Source organism: Triticum dicoccoides, chromosome 3A (genome assembly GCF_002162155.2).
Source record: "Triticum dicoccoides isolate Atlit2015 ecotype Zavitan chromosome 3A, WEW_v2.0, whole genome shotgun sequence".
Lineage (NCBI taxonomy): Eukaryota > Viridiplantae > Streptophyta > Magnoliopsida > Poales > Poaceae > Triticum > Triticum dicoccoides.
This window is the reverse complement of record NC_041384.1, coordinates 372363544-372385112: the sequence shown is the minus strand read 5'-3', so window position 1 is coordinate 372385112 and position 21569 is coordinate 372363544. Positions and strand designations below refer to the sequence as shown.

At 42.5% G+C, this 21569-nt stretch overlaps 1 protein-coding gene across 1 annotated transcript; it reads right to left on the bottom strand.

Moving 5' to 3' along the window:
- Positions 1-14847: 14847 nt before the first annotated feature.
- On the bottom strand, positions 14848-19811 carry LOC119268225 (carbamoyl-phosphate synthase large chain, chloroplastic-like). Its single transcript, XM_037549803.1, has 3 exons — positions 18424-19811; positions 16926-17621; positions 14848-16783 (listed from the first exon to the last, which is right to left on the bottom strand). Exons 1-3 carry the CDS (start codon positions 19705-19707, stop codon positions 15245-15247), a joined length of 3519 nt encoding a protein of 1172 aa, XP_037405700.1. The 5' UTR covers positions 19708-19811; the 3' UTR covers positions 14848-15244.
- Positions 19812-21569: the final 1758 nt, after the last annotated feature.

The window sequence follows — 21569 nt, the reverse complement described above, 5'->3', positions numbered from 1 at the left end:
CACGCGGTCAGGCCTCGCTCGCCTGATTGGCTCGCGCTGGATTCGTTTGGGCCTGCCACCTCCGACCGGCTGCTTGTGCCAGACTCGCCCGGGCCCTCGCCTGGGCCCGCCACCTCGCCTCAGTCACGGTCGCCAGCAGGCGCGACAAAATCCCCCTCGGAATTGCTGCGGTCGTGGTCGCCAGCAGCAGCGACCGAATCCTCCTCGGGATCTGGTTCGCCAGCGCCTGACACAGACGATGGATCTCCTGTGGCTCCGCCTCCTGGGGCTTCTCCTGTGGCGCCGCGCACAAGGCTACAGAAGGGAGTAACTACTCGTTTAAATTACAAAATTTTCTCTAAGATTGGTATGTCTTGCACAACTGGTGAGCCTAACAGTTTAATGACAGCACTTGATGATCCGAGGTGGAAGGCAGCCATGGAAGATGAAATCATGGCATTGCGAAAAAATAAAACATGGCACCTAGTGCCCCCACGACCAGGCAAAAATCTGATTGATTGTAAGTGGGTCTATAGAATCAAGAAAAAATCTGATGGTACCATAGACAGATACAAGGCAAGACTTGTAGCAAAGGGATTCAAGCAAAGGTATGGCATAGATTATGAGGATACATTTAGTCCTGTTGTTAAAGCTGCAACAATCTGTCTTGTATTATCAATAGCTGTGTCCAGGTGATGGAGTCTGAGACAGCTAGATGTCCAGAACGCGTTCCTTCATGGTGTTCTGGAAGAGGAAGTGTACATGAAACAGCCTCCTGGGTTTGAGGATAAAAGTGCACCATCATATGTCTGCAAGCTTGATAAAGCTCTGTATGGTTTGAAACAGGCACCCAGGGCATGGTATTCACGGTTAAGTATGAAACTCCAGTCACTTGGCTTTGTTCCATCAAAGTCTGACACCTCTCTGTTCATTTATAACAAGCATAGAACATCCATATTTGTTTTGATATATGTTGATGATATCATTGTCACTAGCTCTTTTGATGGAGCCGTGATAGCACTGCTTAAGGATTTAGGCTCTGAGTTTGCTCTCAAGGATTTGGGAGATCTGCATTTTTATTGGGTCAAGAAATATAGCAATGGTATTCATCTATCTCAAGCAAAGTATGCCATTGAACTGCTAAGTAGAATTGGTATGTAGAATTGTAAATCTTCACCAACACCCTTGTCTAGTTCAGAACCCTTGTCCTTGAGAAGGAGAACCGTTGCACCAAGAGGACATCACTGGTTACAGAAGTCTAGTTGGTGGACTTCAGTACTTGACTCTTACTCGACCTGACATCTCTTTTGCAGTTAATAAGGTGTGTCAGTATCTTCATGCACCTACCACAGCACACTAGACAGCTGCAAAATGAATTCTCGGGTATATAAGCAACACTATACACTTGGGTCTCACATTCAGCAAGTCACCTTCCACACTTGCTAGTGCATTCTCAGATGCAGACTGGGCTGGTTGTTTGGATGATAGAAGGTCAACATGTGGTTTTGCCATTTTCTATGGATCTAACTTAATATCATGGTATGCAAGAAAGCAAGCCATTATTTCTAGGTCAAGTACAGAAGAAGAATATAAAGCACTAGCAAATGCAACCGCAGAAATCATTTGGGTTCAATCCATGCTCAGAGAACTTGGGGTAATTCAGACTCAGCCATCGTTCTTATGGTGTGATAACCTTGGTGCCACGTAGTTGTCTGCAAATCCAGTTTTTCATGCCAGAACAAAGCACATTGAAATAGATTTTCATTTTGTGAGAGAACGTGTTGCCAACAAACAGCTTGACATCAGATTTATACCATCCAAAAATCAGCTTGCAGATGGATTCACTAAAGCTTTGCCAGTCAGAAGTTTTGAAGAATTTAAATGTAATCTCAAGTTGTCATAGTTGTGATTATGGGGGAGTGTTAAACATATATTGTGCAGGTTGTTGGCGTGGCCTTGAGGTCCACGACATAGTAGTTAGGAGGTTTATCTTTTTCATGTTTATCTCTCTTATCTCCTAAAACCCTCCTGTAATATCTCTGGTGGTTAGCCTCGACGCTGCCATCTCCTGTACCGATCCCCTCAATCAATATATATATATATATATATACTGCGAGTCTCCATGTATGGAGATTGAGACTCTTCCATAATTTCCACATGCATGTTGTATGAGATGCACCCTTGTTTGCCTCGAGTTCGAACTGTCGGTGTGATACGTCTCCAACGTATCTATAATTTTTTATTGATCCATGCTATATTATATACTGTTTTGGACATTATTGGGCTTTATTTTCCACTTCTATATTATTTTTGGGACTAACCTTTTAACCGGAGGCCCAGCCCGGAATTGCTGGTTTTTTTTGTCTGTTTTAAGGTTTCGAAGAAAAGGAATATCAAACAGAGTCCAAACGGAATGAAACCATCGGGAACGTGATTTTCTCAATGAACAAGACCCAGGAGACTTGGACCCTACGTCAAGACACAAAAGAGGAGGCCACAAGGTAGGGGGCGCGCCTACCCCCCCCCCCAGACGTGCCCTCCACCCTCGTGGGCCCCCTATTGCTCCACCGACGTACTCCTTCCTCCTATATATACATATATACCTACGTACCCCCCAAACAATCAGATACGAAGCCAAAAACCTAATTCCACCGCCGCAACTTTTTGTATCCACGAGATCCCATCTTGGGGCCTGTTTCGGAGCTCCGCCGGAGGGGGCATCGATCACGGAGGGCTTCTACATCAACACCATAGCCCCTCCGATGAAGTGTGAGTAGTTTACCTCAGACCTACGGGTCCATAGTTATTAGCTAGATGGCTTCTTCTCTCTTTTTGGATCTCAATACAATGTTCTCCCCCTCTCTTGTGGAGAACTATTCGATGTAATCTTCTTTTTGCGGTGTGTTTGTTGAGACCGATGAATTGTGGGTTTATGATCAAGTCTATCTATGAACAATATTTGAATCTTCTCCGAATTATTTTATGTATGATTGGTTATCTTTGCAAGTCTCTTCGAATTATCAGTTTGGTTTGGTCTACTAGATTGATCTTTCTTGCAATGGGAGAAGTGCTTAGCTTTGGGTTCAATCTTGCGGTGTCCTTTCCCAGTGACAGTAGGGGCAGCAAGGCACGTATTGTATTGTTGCCATCGAGGATAACAAGATGGATTTTTCATCATATTGCATGAGTTTACCCCTCTACATCATGTCATCTTGCTTAAGGCGTTACTCTGTTTTTAACTTAATACTCTAGATGCATGCTGGATAGCGGTCGATGAGTGGAGTAATAGTAGTCGATGCAGGCAGGAGTCGGTCTACTTGTCTCAAACGTGATGCCTATATACATGATCATACCTAGATATTCTCATAACTATGCTCAATTATGTCAATTTCTCAACAGTAATTTGTTCACCCACCGTAGAATACTTATGCTCTCGAGAGAAGCCACTAGTGAAACCTATGGCCCCCGGGTCTATCTTTATTATATTAATCTCCTACTACTTAGTTATTTCCTTTGCTTTTTACTTTGCCTTTATTTTACTTTGCATCTTTATCACAAAAATACCAAAAATATTATCTTATCATATCTATCAGATCTCACTCTCGTAAGCGGCCGTGTAGGGATTGACAACTCCTATTCGCGTTGGTTGCGAGGATTTATTTGTTTTGTGCAGGTACGAGGGACTCGCGCATAGCCTCCTACTGGATTGATATCTTGGTTCTCAAAAACTGAGGGAAATACTTATGCTACTTTGCTGCATCATCCCTTCCTCTTAGGGGAAAACCAACGCAGTGCTCAAGAGGTAGCAAGAAGGATTTCTGGCGCCGTTGTCGGGGAGGTCTACACAAAAGTCAACATATCAAGTACCCATCACATACCCTTATCTCCCGCATTACATTATTTGCCATTTGCCTCTCGTTTTCCTCTCCCCACTTCACCCTTGCCGTTTTATTCGCCCTCTCTCTCTTTATCCTCCATCTCTTTCTCTATTTGCCTCTTTTTGCCCGCTTATTTTTTGTTTGGTTGTGTGTTAGTTTGCCTGCTTGTCACGATGGCTCAAGATAATACTAAATTATGTGACTTCACCAATACCAACAACAATGATTTTATTAGCACTCCGATTGCTCCTCTTACCGATGCTGAATCTTGTGAAATTAATACTGCTTTGCTGAATCTTGTCATGAAAAAGCCGTTTTCCGGCCTTCCTAGTGAAGATGCCGCTGCCCATCTAAATAGCTTCGTAGATTTGTGTGATATGCAAAAGAAGAAAGATGTCGATAATGATATTGTTAAATTGAAGCTATTTCCTTTTTCACTTAGAGATCGTGCTAAAGCTTGGTTTTCGTCTTTGCCTAAAAATAGTATTGATTCATGGAATAAGTGCAAAGATGCTTTTATCTCTAAGTATTTTCCTCCCGCTAAGATCATCTCTTTTAGAAATGATATTATGAATTTTAAGCAACTTGATCATGAACATGTTTCACAAGCTTGGGAGAGGATGAAATTAATGATACGTAATTGCCCTACTCATGGTATGAATTTGTGGATGATTATACAAAAAAAAATTGTGCCGGATTGAATTTTGCTTCTAGAAATCTTTTAGATTCGGCCGCGGGAGGCACTTCTATTGAAATCACTTTAGGAGAAGCTACTAAACTCCTAGATAATATTATGGTTAATTATTCTCAATGGCATACTGAAAGATCTACTAATAAAAAGGTGCATGCGATAGAAGAAATTAATGTTTTGAGTGGAAAGATGGATCAACTTATGAAATTATCTGCTAATAAGAGTGTTCCTTCTGATCCTAATGATATTCCCTTGTCTACTTTGATTGAGAATAATAATGAATCTATGGATGTGAATTTTGTTGGTAGAAACAATTTTGGTAACAACGCGTATAGAGGAAATTTTAATCCTAGGCCTTATCCTAGTAATCTCTCTAATAATTATGGTAATTCCTACAACGATTCCTATGGAAATTATAATAAGATGCCCTCTGATTTTGAATCTAATATTAAAGAATTGATTACTTTGCAAAAGAATTTTAATGCTTTGATTGAAGAAAAATTGCTTAAGATTGATGAGTTGGCTAGGAACGTTGATAGAATTTCTCTTGATGTTGATTCTTTGAAACTTAGATCTATTCCACCTAAGCATGATATCAATGAGTCTCTCAAAGCCATGAGAATTTCCATTGATGAGTGCAAAGAAAGAACTGCTAGGATGCGTGCTAAGAAAGATGCCTTTATAAGAGCGTGTTCTCCTAGTTCCTATGAAAATAATGATGAAGATCTAAAAGTTATTGATGTGTCCCCTATTAAATCTTTGTTTTGCAATATGAATCTTGATAATGATGGGACTGAATATGATCCACCTTTACCTAGAAGGCGTTCCAAGAATTCGGAATTTTTTGATCTTGATGCTAAAATTGATAAAAGTGGGATTGAAGAAATTAAAACCCTAGATGTTGCTAAACCCACTATTATGGATTTCAAGGAATTTAACTATGAAAATTGCTCTTTGATTGATTGTATTTCCTTGTTGCAATCCGTGCTAAATTATCCTCATGCTTATAGTCAAAATAAAGCGTTTACTAAACATATCGTTGATGCCTTGATGCAATCTTATGAAGAAAAACTTGAATTGGAAGTTTCTATCCCTAGAAAGTTTTATGATGAGTGGGAACCAACTATTAAAATTAAAATTAAAGATCATGAATGTTATGCTTTATGTGATTTGGGTGCTAGTGTTTCCACGATTCCAAAGACTTTGTGGGATTTGTTAGGTTTCTGTGATTTTGATGATTGCTCTTTAAACTTGCAACTTGCGGATTCCACTATTAAGAAACCTATTGAAAGAATTAATTATGTTCTTATTGTTGAAAATAGGAATTATGTGCCCGTAGATTTTATTGTTCTTGACATAGATTTCAATCCTTCATGTCCTATTATTCTTGGTAGACCTTTCCTTAGAACGATTGGTGCAATTATTGATATGAAGGAAGGAAATATTAGATTCCAATTTCCATTAAGGAAAGGCATGGAACAATTTCCTAGAAAGAAAATTAAATTACCTTATGAATCTATTATGAGAGCCACTTATGGATTGCCTACCAAAGATGGCAATACCTAGATCTATCCTTGCTTGTTATGCCTAGCTATGGGCGTTAAACGATAGCGCTTGTTGGGAGAAAACCCAATTTTATTTTTATTCCTTGCTTTTTGCTCCTATTTAGTAATAAATAATTTATCTAACCTCCTTTTTGGTTGTGTTTGTTGTGTTTAATTAGTGTTTGTGCCAAGTAGAACCGTTGGGAAGACTTGGGGAAAGTCTTGTTACACTTGCTGTAAAAAGCAGAAACTTTAGCACTCACGAGAACTACTGCCATTTTTATTTGGAAAGTGATATTTAGTTAATTCTTTTTTCAGATGATTAATAGATAAATTACTCACGTACAGAAATTTATTTTAGAATTTTTGGGGTTCCAGTTCTTGCGCTAGCTACAGATTACTACAGACTGTTCTGTTTTTGACAGATTCTGTTTTTCGTGTGTTGTTTGCTTATTTTGATGAATCTATGGCTAGTAAAATAGTTAATAAACCGTAGAGAAGTTGGAATACAGTAGGTATAACACTAATATAAATAAAGAATGAGTTCATTACAGTACCTTGAAGTGGTCTTTTGTTTTCTTTCGCTGACGGAGCTCACGAGATTTTCTACTTTAAGTTTTGTGTTGTGAAGTTTTCAAGTTTTGGGTAAAGATTTGATGGATTATGGAACAAGGAGCAGCAAGAGCCTAAGCTTGGGGATGCCCATGGAACCCCCAAGATAATCTAAGGACACCTAAAAGCCAAAGCTTGGGATGCCCCGGAAGGCATCCCCTCTTTCGTCTACTTCTATCGGTAACTTTACTTGGAGCTATATTTTTATTGGCCACATGATATGTGTTTTGCTTGGAGCGTCTTGTATGATTTGAGTCTTTACTTTTTAGTTTACCATAATCATCCTTGCTGTACAAACCTTTTGAGAGAGCCATACATGATTTGGAATTTGTTAGAATACTCTATATGCTTCGCTTATATCTTTTGAGTTATGTAGTTTTGCTCTAGTACTTCACTTATATCTTTTAGATCACGGTGGTGGATTTGTTTTATAGAAACTATTGATCTTGCTTCACTTAGATTATTTTGAGAGTCTTAAATAGCATGGTAATTTGCTTAAAATCCTAATATGCTTGGTATACAAGATTAATAATAAAACTTTCGTATGAGTGTGTTGAATACTATTAGAAGTTTGATGCTTGATAATTGTTTTGAGATATGAAGATGGTGGTATTAAAGTTGTGATAGTTGAGTAGTTGTGAATTTGAAGAATACTTGAGTTAAAGTTTGTGATTCCCGTAGCATGCACGTATGGTGAACCGTTATCTGATGAAGTCAGAGCATAATTTATTTTTTGATTGTCTTTCTTATGAGTGGCGGTCGAGGACGAGCGATGATCTTTTTCTACCAATCTATCCCCCTAGGAGCATGCGCGTAATACTTTGCTTTGATAACTTGTAGATTTTTGCAATAAGTATATGAGTTCTTTATGACTAATGTTGAGTCCATGGATTATACGCACTTTTCTCACCCTTCCATCTTTGCTAGCCTCTCTAATACCGCGCACCTTTCGCCGGTATCATACACCCACCATATACCTTTCTCAAAACAGCCACCATACCTACCTTTTATGGCATTTCCATAGCCATTCTGAGATATATTGCCATGCAACTTTCCACCGTTCCGTTTATTATGACACACTCCATCATTGTCATATTGCTTAGCATGATCATGTAATCGACATCATATTTGTGGCAAAGCCACCGTTCATAATTCTTTCATACAGGTCACTCATGAGTCATTGCATATCTCGGTACACCGCGGGAGGCATTCATATAGAGTCATATTTCGTTCTAAGTATCGAGTTGTAATTGTTGAGTTGTAAGAAAAATAAAAGTGTGATGATCATCATTATTAGAGCATTGTCCCAGTGAGGAAAGGATGATGGAGACTATGATTCCCCCACAAGTTGGGATGAGACTCCGGACGAAAATAAATAAATAGAAGAGGCCAAAGAAGCCCAAATAAAAAAGGAGAGAAAAGAGGCCATAAAAAAAGAGAAGGCCCAAATAAAAAAATGAGAGAGAAGGGGCAATGCTACTATCCTTTTACCACACTTGTGCTTCAAAGTAGCACCATGATCTTCATGATAGAGAGTCTCATATGTTGTCACTTTCATATACTAGTGGGAATTTTTTATTATAGAACTTGGCTTGTATATTTCAATGATGGGCTTCCTCAAAATGCCCTAGGTATTCATGAGCAAGCAAGTTGGATGCACACCCACTTAGTTTCTTTTGTTGAGCTTTCATATACTTATAGCTCTAGTGCATCCGTTGCATGGCAATCCCTACTCACTCACATTGATATCTATTGATGGGCATCTCCATATCCCGTTGATACGCCTAGTTGATGTGAGACTATCTTCTCCCTTTTTGTATTCTCCACAACCACCATTCTATTCCACCTATAAGTGCTATGTCCATGGCTCACGCTCATGTATTGCGTGAAGATTGAAAAATTTAGAGAACACCAAAAGTATGAAACAATTGCTTGGCTTGTCATCGGGGTTGTGCATGATTTAAATATTTTGTGTGGTGAAGATGAAGCATAGCCAGACTATATGATTTTGTAGGGATAACTTTCTTTGGCCATGCTATTTTGAGAAGACATAATTGCTTTATTTGTATGCTTGAAGTATTATTATTTTTATGTCAATATTAAAATTTTGTATTGAATCTTTCTGATCTGAATATTCATACCACAATTAATAAGAATTACATTAAAATTATGACAAGTAGCACTCCGCATCAAAAAAATTGTTTTTATCATTTACCTACTCGAGGACGAGCAGGAATTAAGCTTGGGGATGCTTGATACGTCTCCAACGTATCTATAATTTTTGATTGCTCCATGCTATATTATCAATGTTTTGGACATTATTGGGCTTTATTTTCCACTTTTATATTATTTTTGGGACTAACCTATTAACCGGAGGCCTATCCCAGAATTGTTGTTTTTTGCCTGTTTTAAGGTTTCAAAGATAAAAGGAATATCAAACGGAGTCCAAATGAATGAAACCTTCGGGACGTGATTTTCTCAATGAACAAGACCCAGGAGACTTCGAACCTACGTCAAGACACAAAAGAGGAGGCCACGAGGTAGGGGACGTGCCTACCCCCCCCCCCCAGGCACGCCCTCCACCCTCGTGGGCCCCCTATTGCTCCACCAACATACTCCTTCCTCCTATATATACCTACGTACCCCCCAAACGATTAGATATGGAGCCAAAAACCTAATTCCACCGCTGCAACTTTCTGTATCCACGAGATCCCATCTTGGGGCCTGTTTCGAAGCTCCGCCGGAGGGGGCATCGATCACGGAGGGCTTCTACATCAACACCATAGCCCCTCCGATGAAGTGTGAGTAGTTTACCTCAGATCTACGGGTCCATAGTTATTAGCTAGATGGCTTCTTCTCTCTTTTTGGATCTCAATACAATGTTCTCCCCCTCTCTTGTGGAGAACTATTCGATGTAATCTTCTTTTTGCGGTGTGTTTGTTGAGACCGATGAATTGTGGGTTTATGATCAAGTCTATCTATGAACAATATTTGAATCTTCTCTGAATTCTTTTATGTATGATTGGTTATCTTTGCAAGTCTCTTCGAATTATCAGTTTGGTTTGGCCTACTAGATTGATCTTTCTTGCAATGGGAGAAGTGCTTAGCTTTGGGTTCAATCTTGCGGTGTCCTTTCCCAGTGACAGTAGGGGCAGCAAGGAACGCATTGTATTGTTGCCATCGAGGATAACAAGATGGGGTTTTTATCATATTGCATGAGTTTATCCCTCTACATCATGTCATCTTGCTTAAGGCGTTACTCTGTTTTTAACTTAATACTCTAGATGCATGCTGGATAGCGGTCGATGAGTGGAGTAATAGTAGTAGATGCGGGCAGGAGTCGGTCTACTTGTCTCGGACGTGATGCCTATATACATGATCATATCTAGATATTCTCATAACTATGCTCAATTCTGTCAATTGCTCAACAGTAATTTGTTCACCCACCGTAGAATACTTATGCTCTTGAGAGAAGCCACTAGTGAAACCTATGGCCCCCGGGTCTATCTTTATCATATTAATCTCCTACTACTTAGTTATTTCCTTTGCTTTTTTACTTTGCCTTTATTTTACTTTGCACGTTTATCACAAAAATACCAAAAATATTATCTTATCATATCTATCAGATCTCATTCTCGTAAGTGGCCCTGTAGGGATTGACAACCCCTATTTGCGTTGGTTGCGAGGATTTATTTGTTTTGTGCAGGTACGAGGGACTCGCGCGTAGCCTCCTACTAGATTGATACCTTGGTTCTCAAAAACTGAGGGAAATACTTACGCTACTTTGCTGCATCACCCCTTCCTCTTTGGGGAAAACCAACGCAGTGCTCAAGAGGTAGCACGGTGCACGTCGCCCCTCTTTTGCCTTGCCACCGACATGTGGGAACCCAGTAACCGGGAGCATCCCATCGTTCATCGCATGACACACTATCGTCACACTTTCTTCTGCACCGGTATCTCAGTTGAGCTACCGGAACCGATATGTTGTCATGGCATCATTTTCGTTATGGCCGCCATGTCACCCCTTTCTTTCCGTCATGGCGACCAAATGCTTCATATCATGGTCATGTCAAATTTTAACAAAATTGCATAAAACTTGCACATGTCACCCGCATCATGATAATAACATTTAAAATGTTTAAAATTGTTGTTTGCATCAATTGCTAAATGCACATGGGGTTTTTCCGGAATTATTGCTGTTGTTTCTAGTCTCATTTAAACTTGCCTAAATAGTTAGTTTATTTATGCTTCACCTCTTGCCACGTTTAACAACATTTAATATTGTTGAGTACATAACCGAGAGAGAACTAAATAAGTCATGTGGTGTTTCATCAATATGCAATTCGTTGCATATTGAGCTCCACTTAATTTGTAGTATTGTTTGTTGCACTTTGCCATGACTCTTTAAACCGGACATGCATCATACTTGATTGTGCATCATGCCATGTTTATGCTTGGTTGTTTACTATGTTGTTTGCTCCTTTCTGGTGTTGCTTCTTCTTGTGAGTTCTGGTAACGTCGCGTGTGTGAGGATTCGTTCGACTACGTCCGCTTGTATTTTTCATGGACTCGTTCTTCTTCCTTGCGGGATCTGGCAAGATGACCATACCCTCGAAATCACTTTTACCTTTGCTTGCTAGTTGTTCGTTCTATCGCTATGTCGCGCTACCTACCACTTGTTATATCATGCCTCCCATATTGCCATGTCAAGCCTCTAACCCACCTTCCTAGCAAACCGTTGTTTGGCTATGTTACCGCTTTTGCTCAGCCCCTCTTATAGCGTTGCTAGTTGCAGGTGAAGTTGAAGTTTGTTCCATGTTGGAACATGGATATGTTAGGATATCACAATATATCTTATTTAATTAATGCATCTATATACTTGATAAAGGGTTGAAGGCTCGTCCTTATGCCTGGTGTTTTGTTCCACTCTTCTCGCCTTAGTTTCCGTCATAGCGGTGTTATGTTCCTTGATTTTGCGTTTCTTACGCGGTTGGGTGTTATGGGAACCCCTTGACAGTTCGCTTTGAATAAAACTCCTCCAGCAAGGCCCAACCTTGGTTTTAACATTTGCCACCTAAGCCTTTTCCCTTGGGTTCCGCGGACTCAAGGGTCATCTTTATTTAAACCCCCGGGCCAGTGCTTCTTTGAGTGTTGGTCCAAACTAGAGCACCGTGCGGGACCGTCCCTTGGCAACTTGGGTTATGTTGGTACTTGTACGCTTAGCTTATCCGGTGTGCCATGAGAACGAGATATATGCAGCTCCTATCGGGATTTGTCGGCACAGTCGGGTGGTCTTGCTGGTCTTGTTTTACCATTGTCGAAGTGTCTTGTAATCGGGATTCTGAGACTGATCGGGTCTTTCCAGGAGAAGGAATATCCTTCGTTGACCGTGAGAGCTTGTGATGGGCTAAGTTGGGACATCCCTGCAGGGTATAAACTTTCGAGAGTCATGCCCGCGGTTATGTGGCAGATGGGAATTTGTTAATATTCAGTTGTAGAGAACTTGACACTTGACTTAATTAAAATGCATCAACCGCATGTGTAACCGTGATGGTTTCTTCTCGGCGGAGTCCGAGAAGTGGACACGGTCTTGTGTTATGCTTGAACGTAAGTAGTTTCAGGATCACTTCTTGATCACTTCTAGCTTCTCGACCGTTGCGTTGCTTTTCTTCTCGCTCTTATTTGCGTATATTAGCCACCATATATGCTTAGTGCTTACTGCAACTCCACCTCATCACCTTCTCCTACCCATAAGGTTAAATAGTCTTGATCTCGCGGGTGTGAGATTCCTGAGTCCTCGTGACTCACGGATACTTCCAAACAGTTGCAGGTGCCGAGGATACCAGTGCAAGGGGTGCTTCCGAGTTCAAGTGGGAGCTCGATAAAGATCTTGATCGTTGTGTTGTTCCTTTTCCGGTTGATCAGTAGTGGAGCCTAGTTGGGACGATCGGGGATCTAGCATTTGGGGTTGTCTTCATTTATTTTGGTTCCGTAGTCAAACCTTGATTGTACTCTGGATGATGTATGTTTACTTGTTAATTGTGTGAAGTGGCGATTGTAATGCAACTTTTTATTCCTTTCTTATTCAGTACATGAGATTGTGTGAAGATTACCTCTCTTGCGACTAAACCATCATGCGGTTATGCCTCTAAGTCATGCTTGGACACGTGGGAGATATAGTCGCATCATGTGTGTTACAATAACACTGGTAGGAATGTCCTTATCAGGAGTACAGGGGCTATAAGGATAATAGTGGTAGGAATGTCCTCATCATAAGTACATGGGCTATGAGGATAATAGTGATAGGAATGTCCTTATCAGGAGTACAACGCGATTTTAACTGACTTTGCATTTTATTTTATTTTTATTTTTGTTTGTCTTCGTTTCTCCTATCGCATGAGAAACAACAATATAAGACGACCCCCCCTCCATCGAGGGAATGTTGTTCCCTCGAGGTTTTTTTTATTTTGACAAGCAAGGCACATGCTTGTGTGTGCACTGCGAAAACATGCTAGATCGACTGAAGTTTGACTGGTGTAATATTTTGTGCGTATGAAGAAAAAGGAAAAGCCCAGGCAGTGATACTTTGTAGATAATGGACATGCCTAAAACAACGCCCGGCCCATTTATGTGACAAATCGTCAAGCCGACAACAACTATCACGACGGTGATAAAAAAGGCTGGGAAGACAGGGAACAGGCCGCAAATGATGGATGAGGCTGGTTGTAATGGGGAGTATCATATACTAGTATCATATGATACTAGTATATGATACTACCTCTCTAATGCATAGTATCATATATTAATATCATGTAGTACTTTATTTATTGTCATGCATGATACAAAGTAGTATAGCATTTATTATGATACGGTATCATGATATGATACTCCATCCTCTTTTTCTTTATTTAATGCTATGACATCTTATCAAAATTGCCTAGTTGACATGCATGATACTAGCTATGATACTACCATTACGACCAGCCTAACATCATCTTCAATTGCAATAATTACTTCTCATCTAGATACGCGGTAGAAAAGAATAGCAGTTTCCGAAGAACGTAATGAAGTACACCCAACTACAAGTTCATAAATAAAAAACAGCAAGTTCAGAAGAAGAAAAAACTGCAAGTGTATAAATTTGATACCCATAAAGATGAAAGTGCATCAAGATCTTTTCAGAAGGAAAAGCAAAGAACAGGAAAATTCAATGTCCTGAATGAAAAGAGGCACGTCAATTCAAGCGCACAAGTTGGAAACGTCGCGGGAGGAGAAAAGAAGCGCCCTGCGAGTTTCTTTGGCATTCCTCGTTTGGCTTGGCGCTTTGCGTACGTTGAACGGAACAGCACAGTGGCAAGAGGACGAGCTGGCTTGACTGCTATTTTGAACTTTTGACTGGAGCATGACATGACATGTGTGAAAGTCAAATTCCAGCTGCGCGGTGCCCTCATTCCAAGTCTATTCCTGTAGATTGGGATGGCGGAATTGCTCCCAGACCTTATCCATCCTTTGAAGTACTTTCTCCGTTTCAAAATATTTGACTTTCATTTATTTAAAAAATGGATGTATCTATATACTAAAACAGGTTTAAATATATTTATATTTTGATAAATGAAAGGCATGTATTGTGAAACGGATGGCGTAGGAAACACGAGCTTGGCTACTTCCAGTACCAGCATGTCTTACCGAGGCGAAAATGTCTAGCAGTAGTCGACATGCCAGTCGATAGCGAGACATCCATAAACATGTTTCTTCTAATTTTCGAAGGCAAATATGTATCTCCGATTGTGTGTGTGTTTGACCATTGAATCGTTTTACAACGCGCATGTGAATCCGCAGCTACTAGCTCACACGAGCCGCTCCCGTCGGCAAAGACTTCTGCTCACTGCACCTACACCCTTTGGTTAGCTCGCTTGTTTGACAACTATCCTGGAATTATCTGTCCCCCGTCCTCACATCACATCAACCATCTCAACGTGTCTACGAAAGAGAGATTGCCTAGCTTCAAAAAAAAAACCCAAACAGAATGATCATTTGCCGACACAAAACATAACTAACAAACATTGAGACGATTAAATTCTCCTCCAAAATTCAAGCGCAGCAGGATTTTTATGTGGAGATGCAAACAAACTGCAAGAGAACCTGATAAAAACCATGGGTAACCAGGAGCATGGGAGATAAAAATTATCATCACAATGTTTGGGGACAAATACAGTACAATATAGATAGGTTGCACAAATTTGCGCCACGGGGATACAAGTACATGCTCCAGTATGGAGATGATACCACCATCAGATTGCAACTGGGGGCCTTATTCTATAGATAGATAGATGCCGACCCTACTCTTACACGGTAAAAATACAAATCCCCAATATCAATTTTTGACTCCCAACACTCAGCAACCAAATGTGATCTCGACACTTGCCTTTGCGCATGCAGTAGGTGTGACTAACAAAATCCTTCATGGCGCAGGATTCTAGTTCATATTAGAATAAAGACATTAGATGGGAAAAGGGCGAGCATGATGAGGGTATATGACCCTAAGGGGCAACTTGTGCGGCGGGCAGCTTCTGTGGTGCATCAGCAGGCTGGAAATAGTCTTGCAATGCAAGAATCTCAATTGACTTGTTCTTCATACTCTTGATGGCGTCCATGGTGGCCCGTGCACCATCCACAGTTGTGATTATGGGCACCTTGTAGGCCAGAGCTAGCCTACGCAGCTGGAGGCCATCTCTCGAGTCAAGGTCATCGCCAGAGCTTGTTATCACCATCACCTGTATCTGACCATTCTTGAGCATATCTCTGGCATTTGGTCGCCCCTCGTGTATCTTCAGAACTGGCTCCACTGTAATGCCCTCAAGCTGAAGTACTTTGGCTGTTCCAGATGTTGCAATGATGTTGAACCCAAGTTCACGGAACCCACGCCCAATTTCAGCAAGGTGGCGTTTCGTCAAGTCGTTTAGGCTAACAAACACAGTGCCACTTACAGGGAGTATCTGTCCAGCGGCAATCTGGGCCTTTGCAAACGCGCCAGAAAACTCATAGTCAATGCCCATAACCTCTCCAGTGCTGCGCATCTCTGGTCCAAGAAGAATGTCACAGCCTTGGAATTTCTCAAATGGAAGAACAGCCTCCTTGACAGAAACATGCTTAGGAATCACTTCTTTCGTAAACCCAAGCTCTGGCAAGGTCACTCCAGACATGATCAGAGATGCATATTTAGCCAACGGGTGGCCAATTGCTTTTGAGACAAAAGGGACTGTGCGTGAAGCTCGCGGATTTGCCTCAAGAAGGTACACCTCACCAGTAGGAGTGATAGCGTACTGGCAGTTCATGAGCCCACAGACATTGAGACGCTTCGCAAGCTTTGTGGTCCATGACCGAATAATATCTAAGCACTTGGTTGAGACCGTTCTAGTGGGAAGGGAACATGCAGAATCACCAGAATGTATACCAGCCTGCTCAATATGCTCCATAATTCCACCGATCACAACATTCCCAACTGAGTCTGCCAATGCATCAATATCAATTTCAATTGCATCATTCAGATATTTATCCACCAGGACAGGTCGTTCTGGATCTACTTGCACTGCAGTCGCAAGGTACTTTATCAATTTTTCATCATTGTACACAATCTCCATTGCTCGTCCACCAAGAACATATGAGGGCCGGACAACAACAGGGTAGCCTACTTCTGAAGCAATTGACAACGCATCAGACTCACTTCTTGCTATCCCTCCTTTAGGTTGCTCAATCCCAAGCTCTTCAAGAATTGCGTTAAATCTTTTTCTGTCCTCTGCGGCATCAATAGAATCGGGTGACGTTCCCCATATCTTCACAAATCCTGTGCCTGAAGCAGACCGCAGCTTCTTCTCCTCTAGATGGCGTTGTATCGGAAGGGCGAGCTTTAGAGGAGTTTGCCCTCCGTACTGCACAATTATACCATCTGGGCGCTCCAAATCAATGACATTTGTTACATCCTCAACTGTCAATGGTTCAAAGTACAGCCGGTCGCTGGTATCATAGTCAGTTGAGACAGTCTCCGGATTGGAGTTCATCATTATAGTCTCATATCCGGCCTGACAAAGAAATTTATTACGTCAGCACTACAATTTTATATTTAAAAAAGGAGGCCTATACCAGAATGTAATTGCCTATTCAACTCGTGATGAAACACTGGCCATAAAAAGTAAGGTGGAATCAAATGAAGTAAAAACAAACCTCTCGGAGCGCAAATGAGGCATGGCAACAGCAGTAATCAAACTCAATACCCTGCCCTATCCTATTGGGTCCACCACCCAATATTAAGACTTTCTTCCGATTAGTTGGAGCTGACTCGCATTCATACTCATATGAAGAGTACATATACGGGGTGTTGGCTTCAAACTCAGCGGCACAGGTATCAACACGCTTGTATGTTGGAGTGACTCCTAATGCAGAACGCCTCGCTCTCACATCACTTTCTGACGAAGATGTCGCAAATGCAATCTGCTTGTCACTAAAACCCCTCCTCTTCACTTGATAGAAGTCATCTTTTGAGAGCTGGTCTAAGTTGTTTGAAATAAGGAACTGCTCAACATCAACTAGCTCCTTGAGCTCTGTAAGGAACCATTTATCAATAAAACTAATTTCATGAATGTCTTCAACCCTCATGCCTTTCTTGAAAGCAGCATAAACAGCATGGATACGATCTGGATTAGGTACACGTAAGCTATATTTTATCTTTTCCCAGTCCCAGTCAAGTTCCTTGATGGGCGCACAACCCCACCCTGCAAAGCCAGTCTCCAATGAACGAACAGCTTTCTGGAAAGATTCCTGGAAGGTCCGCCCTAATGCCATTGACTCACCAACAGACTTCATCTGTGTGGTTAATATTGGTTCAGAACCAGGGAATTTCTCAAACGCAAATCGCGGTATCTGCAAAGCAAATACAATACATTAGCTGAGCTGAACTAACAGTACAAGTACAACCTCCGAATGATGAAAAACATAAAGAGCATGCAAATGAGCAAATCAATATAAGTAGCAAGATCATTGTTTGCTGCTTCTCGAGTATATTCCAACATGCGGATGTTAAATTATTTGCAGTAAGAACAACATGAGATAATATCTAAGAAAAGCTATGAGATAGAAAGAAATTTACAAACATGACAGTCTCCTTGATATCAGGTTATGTTTTACAGATTAATATTTGGTGGGCTAGCAATTAGAAGTAGGAACACAGCAATTAGATTAGTCAAAGATGCAGAGCTCCAATATAAAGAACAAAATAGGAACTCATCTGATTGTGATGTTTGGATTCTGAATTGACTAATGTAGCCAAGAAGATAAGAATGATTAGTGAAGCAACATGAAGTAAACCGTGCAAGAGAGGATAACTAAACAGTACTACTTTATCTTTAGTCGAATAAAGAAGCACCATTGAACTTCTGACAGGGAGATGCCGATGCACATATGACAATTCCCTTAAGCAAGGAATAAGAAATTTTACTCATCCTGTTAAAATATCTTGAGTATACTGGCCAAACCAATCATTAGCAGTTGAAAAGTTCTATGGCATGCAGAGCACATAAAGAGTAAGCTATCGGTACTACAGTTGGAAGTTGCAGCAAACACCATCTACACAACACAAAGTTAATGTTGGATGGATGCAAAATTTCTACAATGAACCAAATACTATTTGCCCCAAGGAGGTTGCAAAGAGATTCAAAATGGCTACCTTTGTGACAACATAGTCAATGGAGGGCTCAAAGCTAGCAGGCGTCTTCTTTGTGATATCATTTGGAATCTGGTCCAACGTATAACCTACTGAGAGTTTTGCTGCCATCTTGGCTATCGGGAACCCAGTCGCCTTTGATGCAAGAGCTGATGACCTTGACACCCTGGGGTTCATCTCAATCACCATGACCTCCCCATCCGCAGGGTTAACCGCGAACTGCACATTGGAGCCACCGCATTCCACACCAATCTCCCGGATGATGGCCACCGAATGGTCCCTGAGTCTCTGGTACTCCTTGTCAGTGAGCGTCTGAGCAGGCGCTACCGTGATCGAATCACCTGTATGCACGCCCATGGGGTCGATGTTCTCAATGGAGCAGATGATGACCACATTGTCCGCCATGTCACGCATCACCTCCAGCTCATACTCCTTCCACCCGAGCAGGGATTTCTCCACAAGCACCTGCTGCGTGTGTGAAGCCGCCAGACCAGACCGGCAAATGTCCTCAAACTCGGCCCTGTTATACGCGATGCCTCCCCCAGTGCCACCAAGTGTGAAAGCAGGCCGGACAATCAGGGGGAACTCGCCAATGTCCTTGGCGATTGCGAGGCACTCCTCAAGCGTGGTGCCGATGCCAGAGGGGGGCGTCTTGAGTCCGATGCGGTCCATGGCCTGCTTGAAGAGCTGGCGGTCCTCCGCAGCGCGGATAGCAGGGAGGGAAGCGCCGATGAGGCGCACACCGAGGCGATCGAGCGCGCCGGATTCAGCGAGAGAGACGGCGAGGTTGAGCGCCGTCTGTCCGCCCATGGTGGGGAGGAGCGCATCGGGGCGCTCATTGGCGATGATGCCCTCGACGAGCGGCGGGGTCATGGGCCCGATGTAAGTGCGGTGGGCGAGGTCGGGGTCGGTCATGATGGTGGCCGGGTTGGAGTTGACGAGCACCACCTCGTATCCCTCCTCGACGAGCGCCTTGCAAGCCTGTGTGCCGGAGTAGTCGAACTCGCACGCCTGGCCGATGACGATAGGCCCCGCGCCGAGAATCATGATCTTCTTGACGCCGGCGAGCTTGCCGCCCTTGGTAGGCTCCGCGGCGAAGTGGCGTACGGTGACGGCGGTGTCCTGCGCGGCGCCGTTGGAGGAGGCGGAGCGGGCGGAGAGGCCGCGGCGGGAGGAGCCGTGGTGACGGCGCGGGAAGGGGAGGAGGGAGCGGGAGAGCACGGTGGCGCGGTGGGCGTGGGAGGGGCATGCGCGCAGCTGGGAGTGGGATGAGAGTGAGGTCGCCATGGCGGCGGCGGCGCGGAGGCGCGCGACAAGCAAGGTTGGTGGTGAAGAGGAGGCGGCGGCGAAGTGGAGGGTGGAAGGGGAGCGATAGGGATGTAGGGTTTTTTTGTAGAGGGAATGGATTAAGGGGCGGGGGCGTGTTACTGTGAGGGTTTAACCCTCTCAATTTTCTATTCGCTGTCGCGGGTGGTTTGGTTCTAGGCTACAAATCGTCGGCATGTTTTACTCTCCCTTCCTCCTAATTCCTATCGGACACGAATTTGGTGCCCAGGCCCATCTCATTCGTGTACCATAAATCTAATTTTCAATAAATTTTTGCATATTTTGTTGGGGTCCAAAATACTTGTAACCCTGAAATTCCGAACCCAATTCAAGCTAAAATTTAAATTTGGTTAAAAGCATTAAAATTTATTGAATATTGGAAACTCAGAATATGAAATGATTTTCAAATTTTCGCATATTTTGGTGATGTTCGAAATTTAAAACCTTGTCTTGTACAACCAGATCTTGGCATATCTCTATCCGTATGAACTCGAGCTATAGCCAACCGATACATTGTTCAGCCTTCTACTTTGCCTCCTCAAAATTACGAGTCGTCTCGATCATCCTCAGTGTGGCCTAATTCCTTCGTCATTGCTTCCAGATAGTGCTGCTACGCTAACACGGAGCTTGAAGTTGCCGCCATGAAAACCTAGTCTGAAAAGAGACCTCCAGCCTTCGAAACCCTACCTTCCGTGCCACCCACAAAATCCTAGCCAAGGGCATCCGGCGATGAAGGATCACACGCTTTGGTCCGAGCATGTTTCAAGCTCGAAGGACGGTGAGGGGATGCAGACTCAACCACCAGTGCAGATTGCATGCACCCACAGAAATAAGGCCTTTACACATCCAAATAAAAATCCGTCACCTAAGGCCTTGTTTGGTATTGGTCTTTTTCCCACATATGAGGTTTGAGGGGTTGGAGGGCTTTGGTGATCCCCTTCCCTCCACCCAATCCCATCAAACCCCCAAAATTCCCAAATCCCAATCCCTGCATATTTGGACCTTAGGAATTCATGTCACGTGTAGTATACAAAATAAAAAAAAAACTATGGTGACTGCCTAAGAGCTACCACAAGTCTACAACTAGCACATTATAGCACAAAAAATATATAACCTTTACAACGCATGGATAAATCTTCTAACGGAAATACCCCAAGATAAAGTTGTAACTAGAGTCGCCAAATAGAACAAGATAAATATTGTCGAAGTAATAGTTATGAATTTACACAGTATAAGCAATCAGTCTGCGTGTCTCAAATGCGTATCAAGTTATATTTCTCAAGCATAAGAACAATCAAATGGCCCACCAAAATGGCACCTCGAGCATCGGTCAGTCAGCACTCAGCACCTTTCTATCTGAGGCACATTCAATTTCTGCAGCAAGACCATGGGAAACTCAGGGCTTCTAAGGAGGGAATGCCCACCTGGGAGGCCCACAACGACATAAGGACCAGCTAAAGGACCAAGCCCACGAAGGTTACAGTCCATGATGTGGCCTAGTAAGTGGGTCATCTTCCAGTCAGGCGTCTTTTCCTCTAACCGGGCAAGGATTTCCAGTCGTTTTACCAACAGGCCAACAGTCAGCCAAGTAATGCAGCCTTAGCCCACAATCTCGAGTAAGCATTAAGTGTAGTCGTTTTCCGGTGACGTTATATCTAGTTAACTGCGGTCGTTATAACTAAGTTATAGCTAGGAAACAGTGGATCGTTCATGAACCTTAACTACATCATTAATACTGACACATCATGATACCCCTCTTGCCGCACTCTATATAGACCGGCGAGGGACATTGGGCTGAGGGTTGAACATCCTTGTGTACTTTA